We start from the raw sequence: 25,162 nt of genomic DNA, 5'->3' as shown, positions 1-25,162 counted from the left end.
CCCAGCTGCCAACTCCTTTCACAGCCTCCGGCAGGGAGGCGAGTGCCCGTCCGAGTGGAAGGAAGGTGCGGAGCAAAAATAAACAATGAGAGGCACGTCCCCTGGACACCGTGACATAACCCAAGCCTGAGCTCAGCCCAAGGCCAACTCCCAGGGAACCCACCTGCCCAGGGCAACTGATAAAAAGCAGGGTGCGGAGACGGAGGCCTCTGATGACATGGAGGTCTCTGAGCCTCCGCGTCCCAGTGGGAAAAAGAGGAGGCACACCTCCACAGAGGTAACACAAGGCCCTGAGGTGCAGGGCCCATCTGTTGGAGGGGTGCTGGCTCCTGTTTCGGGTCCCCAGGTTCCCCCTGCCACCACCACCACCATCAAGTCTGTAAAGCCTGAGCAGGAGCTCCCTATCCATCAGGATGGAGGAGAGGGGGAGACCCCTGTATATATGGCCCCTCTGGGGGGAGCCAGTTGAGCCCTGCTTGTGGTGGGGGAGCCTGGGGACACTCCTGGAGCAGCCTCCCAGTCTGCCACTGGAGTCGGGCACTTCCATCCCCCCTAGACCACTCATTGTCAGGTGGAGGAGGGTCCTGAACCGCTGGTACCTACAGGCTCCAATTCCATTCTAGAACCCAGAGAGGACTCCTCCACCATCAATCCTGGGGGTGGAATCGTGACGGAAGCGGAACCAGCAGGTGCAGCCAGGACGTCCGCCCCACAGTGTGTGGTGGGTGTGTCGGCCGCTGGCGGTGACGACCCGGAGGAGGATGGGGATTCGGTGTGGAGCACGTAGGATGATCTTGATTCCATCGCCAGTGAGGTGGTGGAGTCCGTCGTGCCTCCCACCAAGTCTCCTCTCATCCCCACAGTGGAACTCCGGGATTTCCTCGCAGCATGCAGGAGTTGCCGCAATAAAGTTCAGCTGGCCCTTGGCCGTTGGTCGAATCTGGCGCTGTTCATCCAATCCGTCCGTGCCGCTCTCAAGAAAGTGGGCAAGGGCGCGGGCGCGAAACTGTTTGAGAGGCACCGATTTAATGCGTTCCTCAATGGGTTGCTGGGGGAGTGGAAGGCCAGGTGCACTTCCGCTCCCTCCTCACAGTGAGGTGTTGGTGACGGTTTTTAAGTACCTTTGACATGAAGATAACCATTGCCAGCTTCAACATCAATGGCAGCAGGGGGTCTCACCGCCGATTTCACAATCTCTCAGTCCTCAGGGAAGGGAGATACGCAGTGAGCTTTCTGCAGGAAACCCACACCGTTCTGGGAGAGCCACCTGGCTCCTAGAGTGGCAGGGTGGGGTCTACATGAGTCACCTCACCCTATTTCTAGTGGGTAGGCTATCTTGTTGGCCCTGACTTTTCAGCCGGAGATCTTGGGGGTCAAGGAGCTAGTACCAGGCTGCTTGCTCCACCTCGCCGTTCGCCTGGGTTGCGTGCCGCTCCACTTTGTGAATGTGTACGCGCCCAGGCCCGGCGCATTACAAGCGCGCTTCTTTGAAGAAGTGTCCGCTCTCTTGAGCTCCATCGATAGCGGCGAGTGCATCATCCTGGGGGGGGGATTTTAACTGTACACTCGAGCTGGGGGATCGCTCCAGTTCCCAACGCGGCCAGGCGTCAGTGGAGAAGTTGAGGGGACTGATCAGCTCCCTTAACTTGGCGGACGTCTGGCGGAATCTCCATCCCGACTCCAGCGCCTTCACGTGGAGGTCTGGAGGAGGGGGGTCGCGAATCGACCGCCTCTACTTTTCGCAGGCGTACGTTTCCCGCGTCTTGGCGGCCTCCATGCGGCTGGTGCCGTGCTCGGATCACTACCTGGTGTGGGCAGAGTTCACTCCTCTCCGCACACGGGCCGGGTCCACATACTGGCACTTTAACAACCGGCTGCTGGAGGACGAGCGATTTCGGGACTCGTTCCGTCGATTCTGGGCCTACTGGAGAAGGAAGCGGGGGGCTTCCCCTCCTTGAGGCTCTGGTGGGATGTGGACAAGACTCACATCCGTGTCTTCTGTCAGGAGTAAGCGAAGGGGTCGTTCAAGAGGCGTAAAGCCGAGATCGGGCGCCTAGAGAGGCAGGTGCTCGACTTGGAGTCCTGCCTCGGTCATGCCGTCGTGGACCCGGCCCTGTGGCAGGTGTACAAAGAGAAGGGCGCATTGAGGGACCTGCAGCTCATAGGGTCCCAAGGCGCTTACGTGAGGTTGCGGATCCAGATCCTGGAAGATTTGGACCGTGCCTCACCCTTCTTCATACTCGCTGGAAAAATGGCGGGGGGTCCGTAAGCAGCTCGTCAAGCTGCTGGCTGACGATGGATCCTCCATCATGGATCCAGAGGGAATGGGCCTCCTGGTCCGTACATATTACAGTACGTTGTTCTATCTGGACCCGTCCAGCGAGGATGCACGCAGAGTTTTGTGGGAGGACCTACCGCAGGTCAGCCCGGAAGGCGTTAAAGGATTGGAGGCTCCGCTCATTTTGGCGGAGCTGACCGGCGCCCTACACCAACTCTCAAGGGGCAAATCCCCGAGGCTGGATGGGCTGACCGTGGAGTTCCTCAGGGCGTTCTGGGACGTCCTGGGGGACGATTACGCGTGGGTCCTGGGGGAAAGCCTGGCGACCGGGGAGATGCCCCTCTCATGGCGCAGAGCGGTCATTGGCCTGCTGCCGAAGAGGGGTGATCTCCACCTGCTTAAAAACTGGGGTCCGGTCTCCCTCCTCAGCACGGATTACAAGATCTTTGCCCGGGCTATGTCTACCCACCTGGGCTCCGTGCTGGCCCACATGATCCACCCCAACCAGTCTTACATGGTCCCGGGCCGGTCCATCCAGGACAACATCCATCTGGTCCAGGACCTGATCTATCTTTCTCAGAGGACTGGTCAGTCGGTCGCCTTTCTCTCCATCAATCAGGAGAAGGCATTCGACAGGGTGGATCATGATAACCTTTTCGGGACTCTCCGCGCTTTCGTACTCTGGCCGCATTTTGTGGCCCAGGTCCAACTTTTATACGTCACCGCAGAGTGTCTGGTCAAAGTTAACGGGTCCTTGATAGCGCCCCTTCGCTTTGGGAGAGGAGTGCATCAGGGATGCCCCATGTCTGGCCAATTGTATAACCATCTGCGTGGAGCCCTTCCTGTGCCTGCTTCGCAGCAGGTTGATGGGATTGGCTCTGCGCGAGCCGGTCATGCGGGTTGTCCTCTCAGCTTACGCCGATGATGTGCTCCTCGCGGTCACAGATCCCGTTGACTTGCGGAGGATGCGCGACTGCCAGCAGACCTTTCTGCCGCGTCCTCCGCAAGGATCAATTGGGAGAAATGTTCCGGACTCCTGGTGGGTCAGTGGCGGGTGGACTCCCTGCCGGAGGAGATGACACCTTTTGCGTGGAGCACCACGCACCTCCTCTATCTGGGAGTCCACCTTAGCCCCGCTGAGGAAGCCTGGCCAGCAAACTGGCAGGAGTTGGAGGCGAAAGTCACCGCTCGGCTGGGGCGCTGGACAGGACTGCTCCGAGTGCTTTCCTACAAGGGCCGAGCGTTGGTCATAAATCAACTGGTGGCCTCCATGTTGTGGTACCGGTTGGTCACTTTGGCCCCGCCCCCTGTATTTGCCACGAAGATCCAGATGAAACTCATCGATTTCTTCTGGGGCAAAAGGAAACACTGGGTCTCTGCCGCGGTCCTGAGTCTCCCGATTGAGGAGGGCGGTCAGTCGCTGGTGTGCGCCGCACCCAGGATGCGACTCTCCGCCTTCGGACCCTGCAGAGATACCTGTACGTCGAGCATCCTCCCAGATGGTGTGCACTGGTGACGTATTTTTCCCGCCAGTGTCACTGCCTTCAAGACGACACGCAGCTCCCGGTGGAGTCCATTAGCCGCGCGTCTCTGAGGGAGTTGCCTGTCTTTTACCGGGATCTATTCAGAGTCTGGAACATGGTCGCCTCCAGTCAGGGCGCTCCCCCACCGGCGGAGGAGAGTGCCTCGGCTGTCCGGGCGGCCGGCTCCAGGGACGAACCGACGGGCGGAGGAGTAGCCGACGCCCCCGGGACGCCCCTCACTGCGGGTGACGGGGGGTTTCAGGAGCGCAGAGCGCTCCCGGCCAAGCTGACCCTTGCTTGGCTGGAACTGCTCATTGGACCTAAGCCCCAAAATCCTCCTTGGGAGCCAGTCCCACACAACCAGAGCCACCTCTCGGAAATGCCCTCTGTGCCATTTAAATCGGCACGGTGGGGTTTCCTGCACGGGCTGCTCCTGCACACTCTCCACTTCCTCGCCCTCATCAACTGGCCTGACGCGCCCTGGCGGTCCGTGTTGCCATCTGGCGGCGAGGGGAAACCCCGATGGAGGTCTCGTTACATGGGAGTCCTCCCCCTTTACATCGGGGACTTGGGGTGGAGGGTGTTGCACAGGGCAGTCCCGTGCAACAGACTTTTAAGCAGTTTCACGGACTCCCAGGCCACCTGTACTTTCTGCAGCCTGGACGAGTCCGTGTTCCATGTATATATGGAGTGTGCGAGGTTGCAGCTCCTGCTTGAGTATTTAAAGGGGCTGCTCCTCAAGTTCTGGCTGCACTTCAGTCCCACGCTCCCGATCTTTGGGCACCTGGTGAGTAGGGCCGTGGGCCGGGAGGAGGATCTCCTCATCGGTCTACTCCTGGGCCTGGCCAAGGTGGCAATTCACAGGTCCAGGCTGCGGGCCGTCAGGGGATCCGTTCTCCCTGATTGCCTGCACCTCTTCCACGGTTACGTTTGCGCCCGGGTGTCCCTGGAGAAGGAGCATGCGGTGTCCGCCGGTGCGCTTGAGGCCTTCCGCGACCGGTTGGCACCGCAGGGACTGGCGTGCATTGTCGACGCCGAGAATGCCATTTTAATTTGAATTTTTTGTTTATTTATCTGTTTTTAAAAAAGATATTTTAAAAATATGAATATGCATATAAAGGGGGACTGAGGAATAAAGGCTCCCTCGACATAAAAGATATAAAAAGGGCCTGGGGTATAAAGGCCACCTTTAAAAAAAGAAAAAGAGAAAAAAACAAAAAAAAATACAGGGTTAGATATAGAGTAAAGCTCCCTCTACACTGTCTCCATCAAACATTCCCAGGCTTTTATGGGACACATGTTACTAGTGGGCTCTGGCAGCTCTGTGCTGTAGTTGGATCATCAGAACCTGCAAATGCTCTCAAACCCATTTGGGGCTGAGATTTCCCCAGTGCAGCAGTGATCAGTGCCCTGACTCCTTACCTTTCTGATGTAACTAGCCATCAGATCTGATCCCCCCATTTTACACACATGCTTGGAATTGTACTTTCCGGCAAAGATTTTGAATGTATTATACAGAGTTCACACCAAAAGCATGTCACCCCATTTCTGGTGACATGACTTGAGTTCCTCAATAGCTCAAAGGGTTTCACTAACTTGCCCTTAAATGGAACCTATTCCCAGAGGATTAGACAATTGAAGCCACACAGCAGAGAAAGTCACAGTTTAATGTTCGGGCAGCTAGGGTGTTGGGGTTGATGATGATTCTAGTGATACACCACATTGCAGTGTGTAGTTGCAGTGTAGTTGAGAGTGGTTACTTCTGGTTCATACTGGTGCATAGTACTCTGCTACCGAGTACACAAGGGCCATCGCTGATGTCCAAAGCACCAATGCTAATGCTCCTCAGCTTGTGTTTGCCAGTTTCTCGACCTGGTTGACTGTTGTCTTTGTCATGGTGACTACCTTCTTCAGGTGGTCATGGAAGGCTAGTGTGCAATTCAACTTCACTCTAGATTGGTTGGAATGGGGTCCCGTTGAACAGTGTTGCCATGGAAGGTTATTTTCAGGGTGTGCTTAGTGTTTCTGTGATCAAGATGGAATGCAGTGACTTGTTTTGTGTGAGTTTGGATTCCACTTCATTTCAAGAAATATTCCTCCATGGTGTTTAGGTCCCTGTTCAAGATGGACTTAATGGTCAAGAAGGTGGCTGCTTGCACTGCCAGAGCAAGGTCATCCGCATATGTGGGCGGCACAGTGGCGCAGTGGTTAGCACCGCAGCCTCACAGCTCCAGCGACCCGGGTTCGATTCCGGGTACTGCCTGTGTGGAGTTTGCAAGTTCTCCCTGTGTCTGCGTGGGTTTTCTCCGGGTGCTCCGGTTTCCTCCCACAGCCAAAGACTTGCAGGTTGAGAGGTAAATTGTCCCTGGTAGGGGAATTAAGGGAAGGTGGGGATGTGGTAGGAACATGGGATTAATATAGGATTAGTATAAATGGGTGGTTGATGGTCAGCACAGACTCGGTGGTCGAAGGGCCTGTTTTAGTGCTGTATCTCTTTTTAAAAAAAATGTAAGTTTGCGTGACTTCATTGGCGGCATGTCGCTCATGTAGACATTGAAGAGTGTCGGTGTTGAGTACTGAGCCTTATGGCAGTCTGTTGTTGAGGAACGGGGACAAGCTGACGTGATCAACATAGCCCATAGTGGGTGGTGTGATTTGAGGCAGGGGATGATTGTTGCGAGCTTCAGTATCAGTCCTTTAATTCAGATTGTATCTTAGGTCGATGACAGGTGTACAAAGGCTGCGCCAGTCTTGGATTTCTTCTGAAATCTGGTCTCTGTGTGTTGCAAGAGCCGAAGGTCGGTCACAACAACTGCAATTAGGCTGCAGTCCCACTTGTTCTTCAGGGTTCAGTACCTCAACAAAACCGCTGATTCTCCAGAGGATGATACATTCCAGGAATGATATCAGCCAGTAACTTCCAGGGACATCAGTCACCTTGCCTGCTTTGCGTATGTTGATGATCATCTCCTTCCACTGTGCTTTTGGGAACCAACTGGATTCCATAGTATTGATGTACAGTTTTACCGGCCATTGGACCATTGATTGAAGGAGAGGTCGTGTCTCACTAACTTGACTGAGTTTTTTGAGGAAGTGACGAAGGTGATTGATGAGGGAAGGGCGGTGGATGTTGTCTATATGGACTTCAGTAAAGCCTTTGACAAGGTCCCTCATGGCAGACTGATACAAAAGGTAAAGTCACACGGGATCAGAGGTGAGCTGGCAAGATGGATACAGAACTGGCTCTGTTATAGAAGACAGAGGGTAGCAGTGCAAGGGTGCTTTTCTGAATGGTGGGATGTGACTAATGGTGTTCTGCAGGGATCAGTGCTGGGACCTTTGCTGTTTGTAGTATATATAAATGATTTGGAGGAAAATGTAGCTGGCCTGATTAGTAAGCTTGCGGACGACACAAAGGTTGGTGGAGTTGCGGACAGTGATGAGGATTGTCAGAGGATACAGCAGGATATAGATCGGTTGGAGACTTGGGCGGAGAAATGGCAGATGGAGTTTAATCCGGACAAATGTGAGGTAATGCATTTTGGAAGGTCTAATGCAGGTGGGAAGTAAATGGCAAAACCCTTAGGAGTATTGACAGGCAGAGAGATCTGGGCGTACAGGTCCACAGGTCACTGAAAGTGGCAACGCAGGTGGATAAGGTAGTCAAGAAGGCATATGGCATGCTTGCCTTCATTGGTCGGGGCATAGAGTATAAAAATTGGCAAGTCATGCTGCAGCTGTACAGAACCTTAGTTAGGACACACTTAGAATATTGCGTGCAATTCTGGTCGCCACACTACCAGAAGGACGTGGAGGCTTTGGAGAGGGTACAGAAGAGATTTACCAGGATGTTGCTTGGTCTGGAGGGCCTTAGCTATGAGGAGAGGTTGGATAAACTCGGATTGTTTTCACTGGAACGACGGAGGTGGAGGGGCGACATGATAGAGGTTTACAAAGTTATGAGCGGCATGGACAGAGTAGATAGTCAGAAGCTTTTTCCCAGGGTGGAAGAGTCAGTTACTAGGGGACATAGGTTTAAGGTGCGAGGGGCAAAGTTTAGAGGGGATGTGCGAGGCAAGTTCTTTACACAGAGGGTGGTGAGTGCCTGGAACTTGCTGCCGGGGGAGGTGGTGAAAGCAGGTACGATAGCGACGTTTAAGAGACATCTTGACAAATACATGAATAGGATGGGAATAGAGGGATACGGACCCCGGAAGTGCAGAAGGTTTTAGTTTAGACAGGCATCAAGATCGGTGCAGGCTTGGAGGGCCGAATGGCCTGTTCCTGTGCTGTACTGTTCTTTGTTCTTTGTTCTTATTGGACCCTCTTGTAGCATAGTTAATGAAGAAATCCTGGAGGATAACATCTCTGCAAGCTATTCTTCATTGCAGCTAAAACTTCCTCTGCTTCATCTGTGCTAATGGCAGTGGGGTCTTGTAAAGGGACAGAAGTCATGTTCTGGTGCAGTTGACGATGGCTTTCTCTCTTGATGCTTTGTTGAGCACCAGTTTGGAGGCTATGGAGTTGGGTCAGACTTTTGAGGTCAGATATTCCATCGGATTAGTGGCTCCAAGAGGTTGTAAATAGGGCCCAAGCATGTGACTAGTGTGTGAAGTCCTGACCATCAACACATTCAACCCACAGCTGGCATCTGGCTGAGTCTAGAGACTCTATTCAGGCCTTTACAATCTCTGGGCTGTCCGACTGGTTGTACTGCCAGAGCAGGACTTGGATGATGACATTCCAATGTCAGGGTGATTCGGATGATGACTTTCCAGTTTCAGAGTGATTCAGATGACCACAGCCTCCATAGTAATCCCAGTTGACTTTGGTCAGTTAACACCATGGGATTTGTTTTCACTGAATGACAGGGAATTCAATACCAGTGTGAGTGATGATGGGCCGATGTTGCCTGTTGGGGAATATCTAATGGGATGCATGACGTATGTGACCTCTTTGATCTTTGGAAATGACGGTGAGGTCTAGGTTGTAGTCGAATTGCCAACAAGCAGAGTGTGAAGTTTCTCGCTGTTTGGATTGAAGACCAGTTCCATATATTCCACAGACATCCAGTCCATGAGTTCTTCACTGTTGCTTCATAGCCCCAGGTAGTGTGGTGGCTGGGATTGGTGTATTTGGGGAGCACTGGCTTCGACCATTTCAGGTTAGGGGCTTTGTACACATTTATCATGTTCAGCTCCCCTATCTGGATAGTGGTGTTATAGGTGGCTTCTTCTTCAGTTGAGGAGACATTGAAACCAGTGATGGTGTTGTTCACAGACATGGCCAAGCCATATTTCGAGTGGTAATGGCTAGTCATAAGGTTGTATCTATGGCTACGTCATGGCTGGCCTGCTGGTCATTGGAGACATGGGTTTCTGGGAGAGTGAAGATGTCAATATTCTGCATCTTCAGCATGTCTGCAAAATACTGACACTTTTCCCAAGTAAGTCCCTCAATGTCGAGTGGAGCATCCTCATTCTAGGATCGATCTGGTGTGTTGCTTGGCCCTGACAAGGGCTGTGACGCTGCTCTGAAACCCAGGAGATCATTGATCGATATTCGATTGCTGGGTTAATGGAATTAGTCGTGATTTCTTTCTGAACATGAAGACTGCCACCTTCCACTTCATAGCTGCTCTTTAAATGCTTAATCAAAGCCAATCAAAGGAATTTGTCCTACCCTTTGCCCAGACTGTGCTTACGACTGAACTAAGACTCTTACGCCACAGCACAGGAACAGGAGGAGGCCACTCATCCCCTTGATCCTGCTCCACCATTCAATAAGATCATGCCTGCTCTGTACCTCAACTCAGTTTTGCAGCCTGTGCTCTATGTTTTGATACCATTACCCAATGAAAGGGAATTCAATTGTCCCCCAGCATTCACAGCCTTTGAGGGAGAGAATTCCAGATTTCCCTTACCCTTTGTATGTAAAAGTGCTTCCTGATTTCAGCTTCTAACTTTAAGCTCATATCCCTTTGCCATGGACCCCCCCCCCCCAGAGATGGGAATAGTTTCTCCTTATCAACCCTATCAAATTCTTTTTTCATTTTGAACGCCTTGATCAGGTCAGTCCTTAACCTTTAAACTCAAGGGAATACAAACCAAGTTTATGTAATCGGACCTCATAATTTAACCCTTTAAGCTCTGATATCATTCTGATGAATCTGTGCAGCACTCTCTCCAAGGCCAATATATCTTTCCTGAGATGCGGGACGCAGAACTGAACACAGTTCCTCCAGTTAGGGTCTGATCAAGGCTCCGTATAACTGAAGCTTTACTTTCTCAGGTGCATCTATAATAATCAGTCATTGATAAAGGAGAAAGAGAAAGTGACAGTAACTGCAGTGAGAGAGAGGTGTAGAGTATATCTGTGCGACTACCAGGGGTGTGGAATATATTGCAGTGAGGGTTGTGGGATTTTTTTTATTCATTTGTGGGATGTGGGCATTTATTGCCCATCCCTAACTGCCCTTGAACTGAGTGGTTTGCTGGACCATTTTTTAACAGTCAACCACCTGTGGGTCTGCAGTCACATGGAGTCACAGTAGATTTGGTAAAGGTCATTAGTGAACCAGATGGGTTTTTATAACAATCAACAATGGTTTCATGGGCATCATTAAACTAGTTTTAATTTAATTCAAATTTCACCATCTGGGAACCCATGTCCCCAGAGCATTAGCCTGGGCTCTAGATTACTAGTCCAGTGACATTACCACTACACCACTGCCTCCTCCTGTATATCAGAGTATTACAGTGAGGGGTGTGGGGTATATCAGTGTGTTACAGTGAGGAATGTTGGGTATATAAGTGTGTTACAGTGAGGGGTGTGGGATATATCTGTGTTATAATGAGGGGTGAAGTGTTAAATTAACATCCTATCTAGCTATTCATTGAATAAAAAATGACCAATGACCCTACAAAAAGCAGATGAGGCATGTCCTGTCAGCGTCTGGGTCAAAATTCCTTCCATTACCAACATCAGCAAAATCAATGAACTGGTCATTGACTCATTTTACTGTTGGTGAGATCGTGCTGTGCATGTATTGGCTGCCCTGACAGTTGCTTTTTTGCCCCACAGGTGTGCGTCTGGATCGTGTGAGGGGCGGGCGACAGAAGTACAAGCGACGGTTTGAGGAGGGCAGCATCGGGTACCTGAACTCTCAGTATTGCCAACCCACCAAAAAATCAGGTACATTCCAAGGCTCTGAATTGCTCAGCCATTACTGTCACCCCTGGTGTCGGACAAACGATTAAACTGTGCCATGTGATTGGTGAAACTGTTCCCTATCGGCACTGTGCAAGGGCAATAGCACTGCTCTTGACCTCAGGTTCCCCCTCTTTTAACAAGTTCAGAACTGGGTGGAGTGGACGTGAAGTCATGGCTTGAATTATAAGGTTTTCTGCTGAACATTGGGGTGGCGCAGTGGTTAGCACCGCAGCCGCACAGCTCCAGCGACCCAGGTTCAATTCTGGGTACTGCCTGTGCGGAGTTTGCAAGTTCTCCCTGTGACCGCGTGGGTTTTCGCCGGGTGCTCCGGTTTCCTCCCACAGCCAAAGACTTGCAGGTAATAGTTAAATTGGCCATTGTAAATTGCCCCTAGTGTAGGTAGGTGGTAGGGAATATGGGATTACTGTAGGGTTAGTACAAAATGGGTGGTTCTTGGTCGGCACAGACTCAGTGGGCCGAAGGGCCTGTTTCAGTGCTGTATCTCTAAATAAAATAAAGTAAATAACATTCTTTGAAAAGTACAGACCCATAAAGGCTTACACTGAAGAAGGAGGCTTTTCGGCTCATCATCTCTGTGCTGGCTCTTTATTGGAGCATTCCAAAGCTAATGCCACTGCACTGTTCTCTCCTCATAACCCTGTAGCTTCCTCTGCCTCAAATATTCATTCAATTTTCCCTTGAAAGAAGCAACTGCTCCAACAATTCTCTGATCAAAGAGATTTCATGAAGTCAACTGAATTAACACATTTGGGCAAGTCAGTCAGGGAGAGATGGGAGGTTGGGGGAGACGGGAGGTCAGGTATGTTGGAGGGAGATGGGAGCTATGAAGGGTCTGAATTCTGTGAGGGTCTGAGGGCAGTGAAGGGCGAAGGATGGTGAGGGTCTGAGGGCAATGAGGGTGTGCGGGAGTTGAGGTTCAGAGAATGGTGTGGGTCAGAGGGCAGTAAGGGTTAGAGGGTGGTGAAGGTCAGAGGACAGTGAGGGTCTGAGGGAGGTGAGGTTCAGAGGGCAGTGAGGGTCTGAAGGCACTGAGGGTCTGAGGGAGGTAAAGTTGAGAGGGTGGTGAGGGTCAAAGGGCGGGGAGGGTCTGAGGGAGGTGAAGGTCAGATGGCGGTGAGGGTCAGAGGGCAGGGAGGTGAGGGTCTGAGGGAGGTGAGGTTCAGGCGGCGGTGAGGGTCTGAGGACAGTGAGAGTCTGAGAGAGGTGAAGGTCTCAGGGAGGTGAGGTTCAGAGTGTAGTGAAAAATAGAGGAAGCTGAGTGTCAGAGAGTGTTGAGGGTCAGAGGGCAATGAGGGGGTGAGGGAGTTGAGGTTCAGAGAATGGTGAAGATCAGAGGGCAGTGAGGGTCTGAGGGAGGTGAGGTTCAGAGGGCAGTGAGGGTCTGAAAGCACTGAGGGTCTGAGGGAGGTGAAGTTCAGAGAATGGTGAGAGTCTGAGGAAGGTAAGGTTGAGAGAGCGGGGAGGGTCTGAGGGAGGTGAGGGTCAGAGGGCGGGGAGGGTCTGAGGGCACTGAGGTTCAGAGGACAGTGAGAGTCTGAGAGAGGTGAAGGTCTCAGGGAGGTGAGGTTCAGAGTGTAGTGAAAAATAGAGGATGCTGAGTGTCAAAGAGTGTTGAGGGTCAGAGAGTGTTGAGGGTCAGAGGGCGAAGAGGGTCAGAGGGCGGTGAGGGTCAGAGGGCGGTGAGGGTCAGAGGGCGGTGAGGGACAGAGGGCGGTGAGGGACAGAGGGCGGTGAGGGACAGAGGGCGGTGAGGGTAATCCCACAGACTGTAAGCTTTCATTGGTTGCTGAGATATTGAGCCAATAATGATCTATCAATCAGAGTTACTCGGAGACCGCTCATGATTCAAAAATTTTAATCTTTCTTCCAGGGAATAAAATTGTTTCCCACCTCCTATTAGTGGAACCAGACAAGATCTTTGCCATGCCTGACCCAACTGCCCCTGAGAGCGATGTCAAAGTCCTCACGACACTCTGTGACCTGGCAGACAGAGAACTGGTCATCATCATTGGCTGGGCCAAGCATGTCCCAGGTACCAATAGCCACTGAATGGAAACCTTGGGGTGGGCATGAACCTTTCACACACATGTGTGTGTGTGTGAGTGAGTGTGTGTGAGAGTGAGTATGTGTGTGTGGTGAGTATGTGTGTGGTGAGTGAGTGTGTGTGAGAGAGTGAGTGAGTGTGTGAGAGTGAGTGTGTGTGTGAGAGTGAGTGTGTGTGAGAATGAGTGAGTGTGTGTGAGAATGAGTGAGTGTGTGTGAGAGTGAGTATGTGTGTGTGGTGAGTATGTGTGTGTGAGTGAGTGTGTGTGAGAATACATGAGTGTGTGAGTGTGTGTGAGAGTGAGTGTGTGTGTGAGAGTGAGTGTGTGTGTGTGTGAGAGTGAGTGTGTGTGTGAGAGTGAGTGTGTGTGTGTGAGAGTGAGTGTGTGTGTGAGAGTGAGTGTGTGTGAGAATGAGTGAGTGTGTGTGAGAGTGAGTATGTGTGTGTGGTGAGTATGTGTGTGTGAGTGAGTGTGTGTGAGAATACATGAGTGTGTGTGTGAGTGTGAGTGTGTGTGAGAGTGAGTGTGTGTGTGAGAGTGAGTGTGTGTGTGTGTGAGAGTGAGTGTGTGTGTGAGAGTGTGAGTGTGTGAGTGTGAGAGTGAGTGTGTGTGTGTGAGAGTGAGTGTGTGTGTGAGAGTGAGTGTGTGTGAGAATGAGTGAGTGTGTGTGAGAGTGAGTATGTGTGTGTGGTGAGTATGTGTGTGTGAGTGAGTGTGTGTGAGAATACATGAGTGTGTGTGTGAGTGTGAGTGTGTGTGAGAGTGAGTGTGTGTGTGAGAGTGAGTGTGTGTGTGTGTGAGAGTGAGTGTGTGTGTGAGAGTGTGAGTGTGTGAGTGTGAGAGTGAGTGTGTGTGTGTGAGAGTGAGTGTGTGTGTGAGTTTTTGTATGTATGTGAGAATGTGTGTTAATGTGTGAGTGAGTTTGTGTTAATGTCACTGTGCCACAATTCTTTTTTCTTTTGGGCCTCCTTATCTCGAGAGACAATGGATACGCGCCTGGAGGTGGTCAGTGGTTTGTGAAGCAGCGCCTGGAGTGGCTATAAAGGCCAATTCTGGAGTGACAGGTGTTAATTTTGTGTATGTGGGACATTGTAGAGGAAATTAAACAAAGTGATGAGCCAGACTGTGAAATGTAATCAATTAGCCTCCCAATTCACCAATAAAGTATTAGCATCAGAAGAAGGTTTTTCCACAGTCACTGCACAAACATTGAAGAAATGTTGGGAATCAGTTCAAACCCTTGGGGTGTTGCAGAGTGGGAATCGGAGCTGGTACAAACTGGCTTTTTTGAATTCATTCATGGGATGTGGGTGTCGCTGGCCAGGCCAGCATTTATTGCCCATCCCTATTTGCCCTTGAGAAGGCGGTGGTGAGCTGCCTTCTTGAACCGCTGCAGTCCATGTGGGGTAGGTACACCCACAGTGCTGTTAGGAAGGGAGTTCCAGGATTTTGACCCAGCGACAGTGAAGGAACAGCGATATAGTTCCAAGTCAGGATGGTGTGTGACTTGGAGGGGAACTTGCAGGTGGTGGTGTTCCCTTTTATTTGCTGCCCTTGTCCTTCTAATTGGTAGAGGTCACGGGTTTGGAAGGTGCTGTCTAAGGAGCCTTGGTGCATTGCTGCAGTGCATCTTGTAGATGGTACACACTGCTGCCACTGTGCGTTGGTGGTGGAGGGAGTGAATGTTTGTAGATGGGGTGCCAAGCAAGTGGGCTGCTTTGTCCTGGATGGTGTCGACCTTCTCGAATGTTGTTGCAGCTGCACCCATCCAGGCAGGTGGAGAGTATTCCATCACACTCCTGACTTGTGCCTCGTAGATGGTGGACAGGCTTTGGGGAGTCAGGAGGTGAGTTACTCGCCGCAGGATTCCTAGCCTCTGACCTGCTCTTGTAGCCACGGTATTTATATGGCTACTCCAGTTCAGTTTCTGGTCAATGGTAACCCCTAGGATGTTGACAGTGGGGGATTTAGCAATGGTAATGCCATTGAATGTCAAGGTGAGATATTTACATTGACTCAGGTCATTGCTGCTGTAACTGACTGCTCAGTGGTAGCTATTCTGCCCCATGCATTTCACAAATTGTTTCTATAGATCCTTAACAGTCAACATGTTCTAGGGATATATTTTCAATTTAACTTTTCTTCCCTGTTTCTCTGCAAACATTTCTCGCTGCTCCTGAAAGTGTTGACTCTATCTTGGCTTCCACAGTGTTGATTACTGTTTTTTCCTCAGACAAGCATCGCTCAAATAGTGAGCGTTGGCAGGAAATTCAACCATAGGAGCATCACACCTGAGCCTGATCCCCATCCAATGTTCCCTCAGGGAATAACTCCTCATCCCATCCCAACACCCTCCTCAACCCTTCTCACTCCCTCCTGAACCTTCCTCGTACCCATTTCACTTCCTCCTAACCTCTCCTCATTCCCTCCTCATCCCCTCCTTACCCCTTCCTCAGCCCCTCCGCAACTCTTCCTCAGCCCCTCCTCACCCTTTCCTCAACCCCTCCTCATTCCCCCTTCACCTCCTCCTAACTGCTCCTTCCCTCTCACCCTTTTCCTCACGACCTCAACCCGCCCTCACCTTCCCTCACCCTCTCCTTAACCCGTCGTCAAACACCACTCCCCGCACCACACCCCTCACCCCACATGGTACAGTTTCCAAAATTCTTTCTGTTGAAAATGTGCAAATGGAGGAGCCACTCCCACCCCCAGTCTACACATCCTTGGATAATCCACAGGTGGCTGTCACATTCCGATTGAGCCACTCCTCTCTGTTACCCTTTCCAATCCTGGTGTCCAGATTGTGGGTTTTTCCTTAAAACCTTTGCTTGGGCTTCTGAACACAATAAATTCCAAGGGTTTGCCACGGGTAAGTGTAAATTGCTCTTTGTTTGTCTGACAGAACTAATTAAAACCGAAAGTGTCCCACGAAGTGGAAATTAATGAATTGTCCAAACCTGAAGGAGCTGAGGGCAGCTCCTTACACAGAGTCATTGGGATCTGATCCAGCAATCACCACGGAGAAGCACATCATTTGTTTTTGGTTCCTCTTATTCTTCTCACGAAGGTGTCAACTCCTGGTCCTGGAGAACCCAAACTGTCAGTTAATTATTCCACCATGGGGGCATCACAGCAAAGCCCAGTCCTGTCCTTGATGGAAGTCCACTTGCTCACTCACACACTCACACGCACACTTACTCAGACCACGCACTCACACACACACTGGTTCGCTTACTCACACATATACTCACTCATGCACTCACACACACCCTCACACTCACACATTCTAGCACACACACTCACATTCACTCATACATGCACTCACACACACACATACTCAAGAACACAAGAAATAGAAGCAGGAGTAGATCATATGGCCCAGCGAGCCTGCTCCGCCATTCAAAATGATCCTGGCTGATCTTGGAGTCAACAACACTTTCCTGCCCGCTCACCATATCCCTTGATTCTATAAGAGACCAAAATCTATCTATCCCAGCCTTAAATATATTCAATGATGGGACATCCACAACCCTTGGGGTAGAGAATTCCAAAGATTCACAACCCTCTGAGTGAAGAAATTTCTCCTCATCTCAGTCCTAGATGATCGACCCCTTATCCTGAGTCTGTGCCCCCATGTTTTAGATTCCCTGACCAGTGGAAATAATCTCTCAGCGTCTACCCTATCTAGCCCCCTTCAGAATCTTATGTGTTTCAATGAGATCACCTCTCATTCTTCTAAACTCCAGAGATAACAGGCCCAATTTACTTAATCTCTTATCCTAGGACAACCCCCTCATCCCAGGGACCAATCTAATGAACCTTCACTGCACTGCCTCCAATGCGAGTATATCCTTTCTTAAACGTGGAGACCAAAACTGCACACAGTATTTCAGGTGTGCTATCACCAAAACCCTGTACAATTGTAGCAATATTTCCTTATTCCTGTACTCCAATCCCCTTGCAATAAAGGTCAATGTGCCATTTGTCTTCCTAATTGCTTGTTGTACCTGCATGTTAACTTTCTGCGTTCCTTGTACAAGCACACCCAAGTCTCTCTGAACATCGACACTTACAAGTTTCACACCTTTTAAAAAATATTCTACTTTTCTATTCTTACGACCAAGGTGAATTATTTCACACTTGCCCACATTATACTCCATCTGCCATCTTGTTGCCCACTCACTTAATCTTACTATATCTCTTTGCAGCCGCTCTATGTCCTCCTCACAGCTTACCTTTCCACCGAGCTTTGTATCATCAGCAAATTTAGATACATTACTCTCTGTCTCTTTATCTAAGTCATTGATATAGATTGTAAATAGCTGAGGGCCCAGCACTGATCCTCGCGGCACTCCACTTGAAAATGCCCCATTTATGCCCACTCTTTGCTTCCTGTATGTTAACCAATCCTCTATCCATGCTAATATATTACCCCCACCACCATGAACCCTTATCTTACCAATTAACCTTTTGTGTGGCACCTTATTGAATGCCTTTTGGAAATCCAGGTATACTACATCGACTGGTTTCCCTTTATCTACCCTACTAATTACATCCTCAAAACACTAATAAATTTGTCAAACAGGATCTCCCTTTAGTAAAACCATGTTGACTTGTTCTAATCATGCTGTGCTTTTCTAAGTGCATTGTTAAGACTTCCTTAATAATAGATTCCAGCATTTTCCCAACAACTGATGTTAGGCTAACTGGCCTGTAGTTCCCGGTTTTCTCTCTCCCTCCTTTCTTGAAAGCAACGTAACATTTGCCAACTTCCAATCTGATGGGACTGTTCCCAAATCTAAGGAATTTTGGAAAATCATAGCCAGCACATCCACTATATCTGCAGCTATCTCTTTTAGAACTCTAGGGTTCACTCGGACACAATAGCCTACTCACACACATACACTCACACACACCCTCACACTTACACACTCCAACACACTTAGACTCACATACTCACACTCATTTACACATGCACACACACTCACACCCACTCAGAAACACGCACGCAAATGTGCTCAGTCACACACAAACTCACACTGACACACTCACTCTTTCACACTCACTCGCACACTTTCCCTCACCAACTCACATGCACTTACACACTCATTCACATGCCTGCGCACACACACTTTCTCACAAACACTGGCATACACGCTCTCACACAGACTTGTACACTTGCATCATACACTGTCACACATTCACATTTGCATGTACTTGCACACTAACAGACTTACACTCACATACATGCACACACTCACACACATGTTTACTGGTTTTCCAGCATGGTATGGAATAATTGACGGTAGGAACCCCAGATGATATTCCTTCCCCATCTTATCATCACATTGAGTGAAATAGTTAACACAGAACAGATGGGAATGAATCTGTGGCTCTCCTCATGAGTGTGTGTGTGTGCGCGCGCGAGTGTCTGAAAGTGTGTGAATTTACCTCTCCTCATTTGCGTACTGGCAACCATCAATACAGATTGAAGGAGGAATTGATAGAGCAGCAGAGAGACTGTAGATTAACACGTTCTCTTTGGGCCTCTCCAATACTTCATCTCACAAAAACACATCTCATCACATTCCCCCACCAGGGTTTGCTATGATTCGACTTAGTGCAGTTAGTTCAAGTAAAAATACAGCACTCACACTGTATGAACACTCTGTCTGATACTCCTAATGAGTATAATCTACTAACAGTGAATCATCAAGCTGTTCAAACAAGGGGGCATCACAACCCAATCTGCATGCACTCATGGGGGTAATTTTAATCTATTGGTTTTTTACTTCCACCTGTTTCACACTCTGCCCCACTTTTGACTTCAACTGGGGCATAAAACTGGGCATGGGGTGCGATGGGAACCTGAACTGATTGCCCCTTCGTTTCCAGCAAGAGTCACTGGATCAGTCGTAGGAAGTCCTGCTGATTTTCCTCACTCTAACTCTGGCCTGCAGAAGCCTCAAGGACACCTTCGTCTGGCTAATTCAGCACAGCCAGGAATCACGTTGTCTGAAGGTGTCTGTGCGTGTGAGTGTGAAGGTGTATGTGACACTGTGTGAGTTTGTGTGAGACTGTGTGTAAGTGAGTCTGACAGTGTGTGTGACACTGTGCGTATTTGCATGTGTGAGTGTGTGCGACACTGTGGGTGTGAGAGTGTGTGAGAGTGTGTATGTGAAAGAGTGTGCGTGTGTATGTGTGACACTGTGTATGTGTGAGTGTGAGCATTTGTGAAAGTGTGTGAGTGTGTGTGTTGTGAGTGTTTATGAGAGTGTGTGTGTGTGCATGAGTGTGAGTATGTGTGTGAGAATTTGTGTGTGTGAGTGTGTGTATGGTGAGTGTGTGTGTGTGTGAGTGTGTGTGTATGTGTGAGAGTGAGTGTGTGTGTGAATGTGCGTAAGTGTGCGTGACACTGTGTGTGTGTGTGTAAGTGTGTGTGACACTGTGTATGTATGTGTGAGTGTGTCCAACACTATGTGTGAGAGAGTGTGCTTGTGTATGTGTGACACTGCATGTGTGAGTGTGTGTAGCGAGTGTGTGTGTGGTGTGTGCTTGTGAGAGTGTGTGGTGTATGTGTGTGTGAATGTGTGCATTTGTGAGAGTGTGCGTGAGCGTGTGCATTTGTGAGAGTGTGTGTGTGAGTGGTGAGTGTTTATGAGTGTGCGCGTATAGTGAGTGTGTGTGTGACAGTGAGTGTCTGTGTGTGTGTGTGAGTGCGTAAGTGTGTGTGAGTGCATGTGTGTGCACGTGAATGCGCGTGAGTGAGTGTGAGTGTGTGTGTGTGAGTGTGTATGTGAGGGTGTGATTGTGAGTGAGTGTGAGTTTGTGTGTGGTGAGTGTGTTTGAGTGAGTGTGTGTGTGTAAATGTGTGTGTGAATGTGAATGTGTGTGATGAGTGTGTGTGTGAATGTGTGTTTGTGAGTGTGTGTAAGTGTGTGTGACACTGTGTGTATTTGTATGTGTGAGTGTGTGCGGCACTGTGAGTGTGTGAGAGTGTGTATGTGAAAGAGTGTGCGTGTGTGTGTGGTGAGTGTGTGCATTTGTGAAAGTGTGTGAGTGTGTGTGTGAGTGTGAGTGTTTATGAGAGTGTGTGTGTGCATGAGTGTGAGTATGTGTGTGAGAGTTTGTGTGGTGAATGAGAGAGAGTGAGTGTGAGTGTGGTGAGTGCATGTGTGGTGAGTGTGTGTGTGAATGTGTGTGTGTGAATGTGTGTGTGTGAATGTGAATGTGTGTGTGTGTGTGAATGTGAATGTGTGTGTGTGTGTGTGTGTGGTGAGTGTGTATGAGGGTGTGTGTGTGCATGTGTGTGTGGTGAATGGTTAGTGTGTGTGGTGAATGGTTAGTGTGTGTGGTGAGTGGTTAGTGTGTGTGTGTGTGTGAGGGAGTATGTGTGTGTGTGTGAGAGAGTATGTGTGTGTGTGGTGAGTGAGTGTGTGCGTGTGGTAAGTGTGTATGAGTGAGTGCGTGTGGTGAGTGTGTGGTGAGTGTGTGTGGTGAGTGTGTGTGGTGAGTGTGTGTGGTGAGTGTGTGTGGTATGTGCGTGTGGTATGTGCGTGTGGTATGTGCGTGTGGTATGTGCGTGTGGGTGTGTGTGATGAGTGTGTGTGTGTGTATGGTGAGTGTGTGTGTATGGTGAGTGTGAGTGTGTGTGGTGTGTGTGGTGAGTGTGTGTGGTGTGTGTGTGTGCGTGTGTGTGTGCGCGTGTGTGTGCGCGTGTGTGTGTACGTGTGTGTGTACGTGTGTGAGTGTGTGCGTCAGTGTGTGTGTGATGAGTGAGGGTGTGAGTGTGTGTGGTGAGTGTGTGGTGTGTGTGTGTGGTGAGTGTGAGTGTAAGTGTGAGTGTGTGTGTGGTGTGTGTGTGGTGCGTGTGTGTGTGGTGCGTGTGTGTGTGGTGCGTGTGTGTGTGGTGCGTGTGTGTGTGGTGCGTGTGTGTGTGGTGCGTGTGTGTGTGGTGAGTGTGTGTGTGGTGAGTGTGTGTGTGGTGAGTGTGTGTGTGTGAGATGTGTGGGTGAGTGTGTGTGTGTGTGTGTGAGAGTGTGTGTGTGTGAGTATGTGTGTGTGTGAGTATGTGTGTGTGTGAGTATGTGTGTGTGTGTGTGAGTGTGTGTGTGTGGTGAGTGTGTGTGTGTGGTGAGTGTGTGTGTGATGTGTGTGTGTGTAGTGTGTGTGTGTGGTGAGTGTGTGTGGTGCGTGTGTGTGGTGCGTGTGTGTGGTGCGTGTGTGTGGTGCGTGTGTGTGGTGCGTGGGTGTGTGGTGCGTGGGTGTGTGGTGCGTGGGTGTGTGGTGCGTGGGTGTGTGGTGCGTGGGTGTGCGTGTGAGTGTGAGTGTGAGTGTGCGTGTGAGTGTGAGTGTGAGTGTGAGTGTGAGTGTGAGTGTGAGTGTGAGTGTGTGTGGTGAGTGTGTGTGGTGAGTGTGTGTGTGGTGAGTGTGTGTGTGGTGAGTGGGTGTGTGGTGCGTGGGTGTGTGGTGCGTGGGTGTGTGGTGCGTGGGTGTGTGGTGCGTGGGTGTGTGGTGCGTGGGTGTGTGGTGCGTGGGTGTGTGGTGCGTGGGTGTGTGGTGCGTGGGAGTGTGGTGCGTGGGAGTGTGGTGCGTGGGAGTGTGGTGTGTGGGAGTGTGGTGCGTGGGAGTGTGGTGCGTGGGAGTGTGGTGCGTGGGTGTGTGGTGCGTGGGTGTGCGTGTGTGTGAGTGTGTGTGTGTGTGTGAGTGTGTGTGTGTGTGTGGTGAATGTGTGTGGTGTGTGTGTGGTGAGTGAGTGTGGTGAGTGAGTGTGGTGAGTGTGTGTGGTGAGTGTGTGTGGTGAGTGTGTGTCTGGTGAGTGAGGGTGTGAGTGTGTGTGGTGAGTGTGTGAGGTGAGTGTGAGTGCGTGTGTGAGTGTGCGTGAGTGTGTGTTTGAGTGTGTGTGTGAGTGTGCGTGAGGGTGCGTTTGAGTGCGTGTGTGAGTGTGCGTGAGTGTGAGTTTGAGTGCGTGTGTGAGTGTGCGTGTGAGTGCGTGAGTGCGTGAGTGCGTGAGTGTGTGTGAGTGTGTGTGTGTGTGTGTGTGTGTGTGGTGATTGTGTGTGTAAATGTGTGTATGAGTGTGCGTAAGTGTGCGTGACACTGTGTGTGTGTGTGTGTGTAAGTGTGTGTGACACTGTGTATGTATGTGTGAGTGTGTCCGACACTATGTGTGAGAGAGTGTGCTTGTGTATGTGTGACACTGCATGTGTGAGTGTGTGTAGCGAGTGTGTGTGTGGTGTGTGCTTGTGAGAGTGTGTGGTGTATGTGTGTGTGAATGTGTGCATTTGTGAGAGTGTGCGTGAGCGTGTGCATTTGTGAGAGTGTGTGTGTGAGTGGTGAGTGTTTATGAGTGTGCGCGTATAGTGAGTGTGTGTGAAAGTGTGTGTGTGTGACAGTGAGTGTCAGTGTGTGTATGTGAGTGCGTAAGTGTGTGTGAGTGCATGTGTGTGCATGTGAATGCGCGAGTGAGTGTGAGTGTGTGTGGGTGAGTGTGTATGTGAGAGTGTGATTGTGAGTGAGTGTGAGTTTGTGTGGTGAGTGTGTTTGAGTGTGTGTGTGTGTGTAAATGTGCGTGTGAATGTGAATGTGTGTGATGAGTGTGTGTGTGAATGTGTGTTTGTGAGTGTGTGATGAGTGTGTGTGACACTGTGTGTATTTGTATGTGTGAGTGTGTGCGGCACTGTGTGTGTGTGAGTGTGTGAGAGTGTGTATGTGAAAGAGTGTGCGCGTGTGTGTGTGGTGAGTGTGTGCATTTGTGAAAGTGTGTGAGTGTGTGTGTGTGAGTGTGAGTGTTTATGAGAGTGTGTGTGTGCATGAGTGAGAGTATGTGTGTGAGAGTTTGTGTGGTGAATGAGAGAGAGTGAGTGTGAGTGTGGTAAGTGCATGTGTGGTGAGTGTGTGTGTGTGTGTGTGCATGTGTGTGTGGTGAGTGGTTAGTGTGTGTGGTGAGTGGTTAGTGTGTGTGTATGGTGAGTGTGTATGAGGGAGTGTGTGTGTGTACGTGTGTGTGTGTGTGTGTGTGTGTGTGAATGTGAGTGTGGGGTGAGTGTGTGTGTGTGTGTGTGTGTGCATTTGTGAAAGTGTGTGAGTGTGTGTGTGGTGCGTGTGTGTGTGAGTGTGGTGAGTGTGGTGAGTGTGTGTGTGGTGAGTGTGGTGAGTGTGTGTGGTGAGTGTGTGTGGTGAGTGTGGTGAGTGTGAGTGTGTGTGGTGAGAGTGGTGAGTGTGAGTGTGTGCTTCTGTGTGTGTCTGGTGAGTGAGGGTGTGAGTGTGTGTGGTGAGTGTGTGTGTGTGTGGTGAGTGTGAGTGCATGTGAGTGTGTGTGTGGTGAGTGTATGTGGTGAGTGTGTGGTGAGTGTGTGTGTGTGGTGAGTGTGAGTGATATGTGTGAGTGTGTGTGGTGAGTGTGTGTGGTGAGTGTGTGTGGTGAGTGTGTGTGGTGAGTGTGTGTGGTGAGTGTGTGTGCGTCTGTGTGTGCGTCTGTGTGTGTCTGGTGAGTGTGTGTGCATCTGTGTGCGCGTCTGTGTGTGTCTGGTGAGTGAGGGTGTGAGTGAGGGTGTGAGTGTGTGTGGTGAGTGTGTGTGGTGAGTGTGTGTGGTGAGTGTGTGTGAGTGTGCGTGAGTGTGCGTGAGGTGAGTGTGTTTGTGTGTGTGTGGTGAGTGCGTGTGTGGTGTGTGTGAGTGTGCGTGTGGGGTGAGTGTGTGTGGTGAGTGTGGGTGTGAGTGTGTGTGGTGAGTGTGGGTGTGAGTGTGTGTGTGGTGAATGTGTGTGTGAGTGTGGGTGTGAGTGTGTGTGGTGAGTGTGTGTGGTGAGTGTGTGTGGTGAGTGTGTGTGGTGAGTGTGTGTGTGGTGAATGTGTGTGGTGAGTGTGTGTGGTGAGTGTGTGTGGTGAATGTGTGTGGTGAATGTGTGTGGTGAATGTGTGTGTGAGTGTGTGTGAGTGTGTGAGTGTGTGTGTGTGGGAGTGTGTGTGGGAGTGTGTGTGGGAGTGTGTGTGGGAGTGTGTGTGGGAGTGTGTGTGGGAGTGTGTGTGTGTGTGTGTGTGAGTGTGTGTGAGTGTGTGTGAGTGTGTGTGTGGTGAGTGTGAGTGTGAGTGTGAGTGTTGAGTGTGTGTGGTGAATGTGTGTGTGAGAATGTGTGTGTGAGAATGTGTGTGTGAATGTGTGAGTTGTGAGTGTGTGTGTGAATGTGTGAGTTGTGAGTGTGTGTGTGTGAGTGTGTGTGTGTGAGTGTGTGTGTGTGAGTGTGTGTGTGAGTGTGTGTGGTAAGTGTGTGTGGTAAGTGTGTGTGGTGTGTGTGAGTGTGCGTGTGGGGTGAGTGTGTGTGGTGAGTGTGGGTGTGAGTGTGTGTGGTGAGTGTGGGTGTGAGTGTGTGTGTGGTGAATGTGTGTGTGAGTGTGGGTGTGAGTGTGTGTGGTGAGTGTGTGTGGTGAGTGTGTGTGGTGAGTGTGTGTGGTGAGTGTGTGTGGTGAGTGTGTGTGTGGTGAATGTGTGTGGTGAGTGTGTGTGGTGAGTGTGTGTGGTGAATGTGTGTGGTGAATGTGTGTGGTGAATGTGTGTGTGAGTGTGTGTGAGTGTGTGAGTGTGTGTGTGTGGGAGTGTGTGTGGGAGTGTGTGTGGGAGTGTGTGTGGGAGTGTGTGTGGGAGTGTGTGTGGGAGTGTGTGTGTGTGTGTGTGTGAGTGTGTGTGAGTGTGTGTGAGTGTGTGTGTGGTGAGTGTGAGTGTGAGTGTGAGTGTTGAGTGTGTGTGGTGAATGTGTGTGTGAGAATGTGTGTGTGAATGTGTGAGTTGTGAGTGTGTGTGTGAATGTGTGAGTTGTGAGTGTGTGTGTGTGAGTGTGTGTGTGTGAGTGTGTGTGTGTGAGTGTGTGTGTGAGTGTGTGTGGTAAGTGTGTGTGGTAAGTGTGTGTGGTAAGTGTGTGTGGTGAGTGTGTGTGGTGAGTGTGTGTGGTGAGTGTGTGTGGTGAGTGTGTGTGGTGAGTGTGTGTGTGATGAGTGTGAGTGTGTGTGTGTGTGTGTGTGTGTGTGTTGAGTGTGTGTGGTGAGTGTGTGTGGTGAGTGTGTGTGTGTGGTGAGTGTATTTGTGTGT

At 50.4% G+C, this 25,162-nt stretch overlaps 1 protein-coding gene across 5 annotated transcripts in view; it reads left to right on the top strand.

Moving 5' to 3' along the window:
* LOC137353194 (estrogen-related receptor gamma-like) overlaps positions 1-25,162 on the top strand; it is a 78,074-nt gene that overhangs the window by 27,343 nt on the left and 25,569 nt on the right. For 2 of the 5 annotated variants that reach the window (XM_068019246.1, XM_068019241.1), the window contains 2 exons: positions 10,885-10,995; positions 12,905-13,066. In XM_068019246.1, the coding sequence (XP_067875347.1) occupies positions 10,885-10,995; positions 12,905-13,066 (273 nt within the window). Of the gene's footprint in view, positions 1-10,884; positions 11,023-11,568; positions 11,588-12,227; positions 12,244-12,807; positions 12,817-12,904; positions 13,067-25,162 lie in introns of all 5 variants that reach the window. The other 3 variants (XM_068019243.1, XM_068019244.1, XM_068019242.1) reach the window with 3 other exon arrangements.

This window comes from Heterodontus francisci, chromosome 40 (assembly GCF_036365525.1).
Source record: "Heterodontus francisci isolate sHetFra1 chromosome 40, sHetFra1.hap1, whole genome shotgun sequence".
Taxonomy (NCBI): Eukaryota; Metazoa; Chordata; class Chondrichthyes; order Heterodontiformes; family Heterodontidae; genus Heterodontus; species Heterodontus francisci.
Note: the sequence above shows the minus strand (reverse complement) of the source record. Positions and strands in the feature narration are given on the sequence as shown.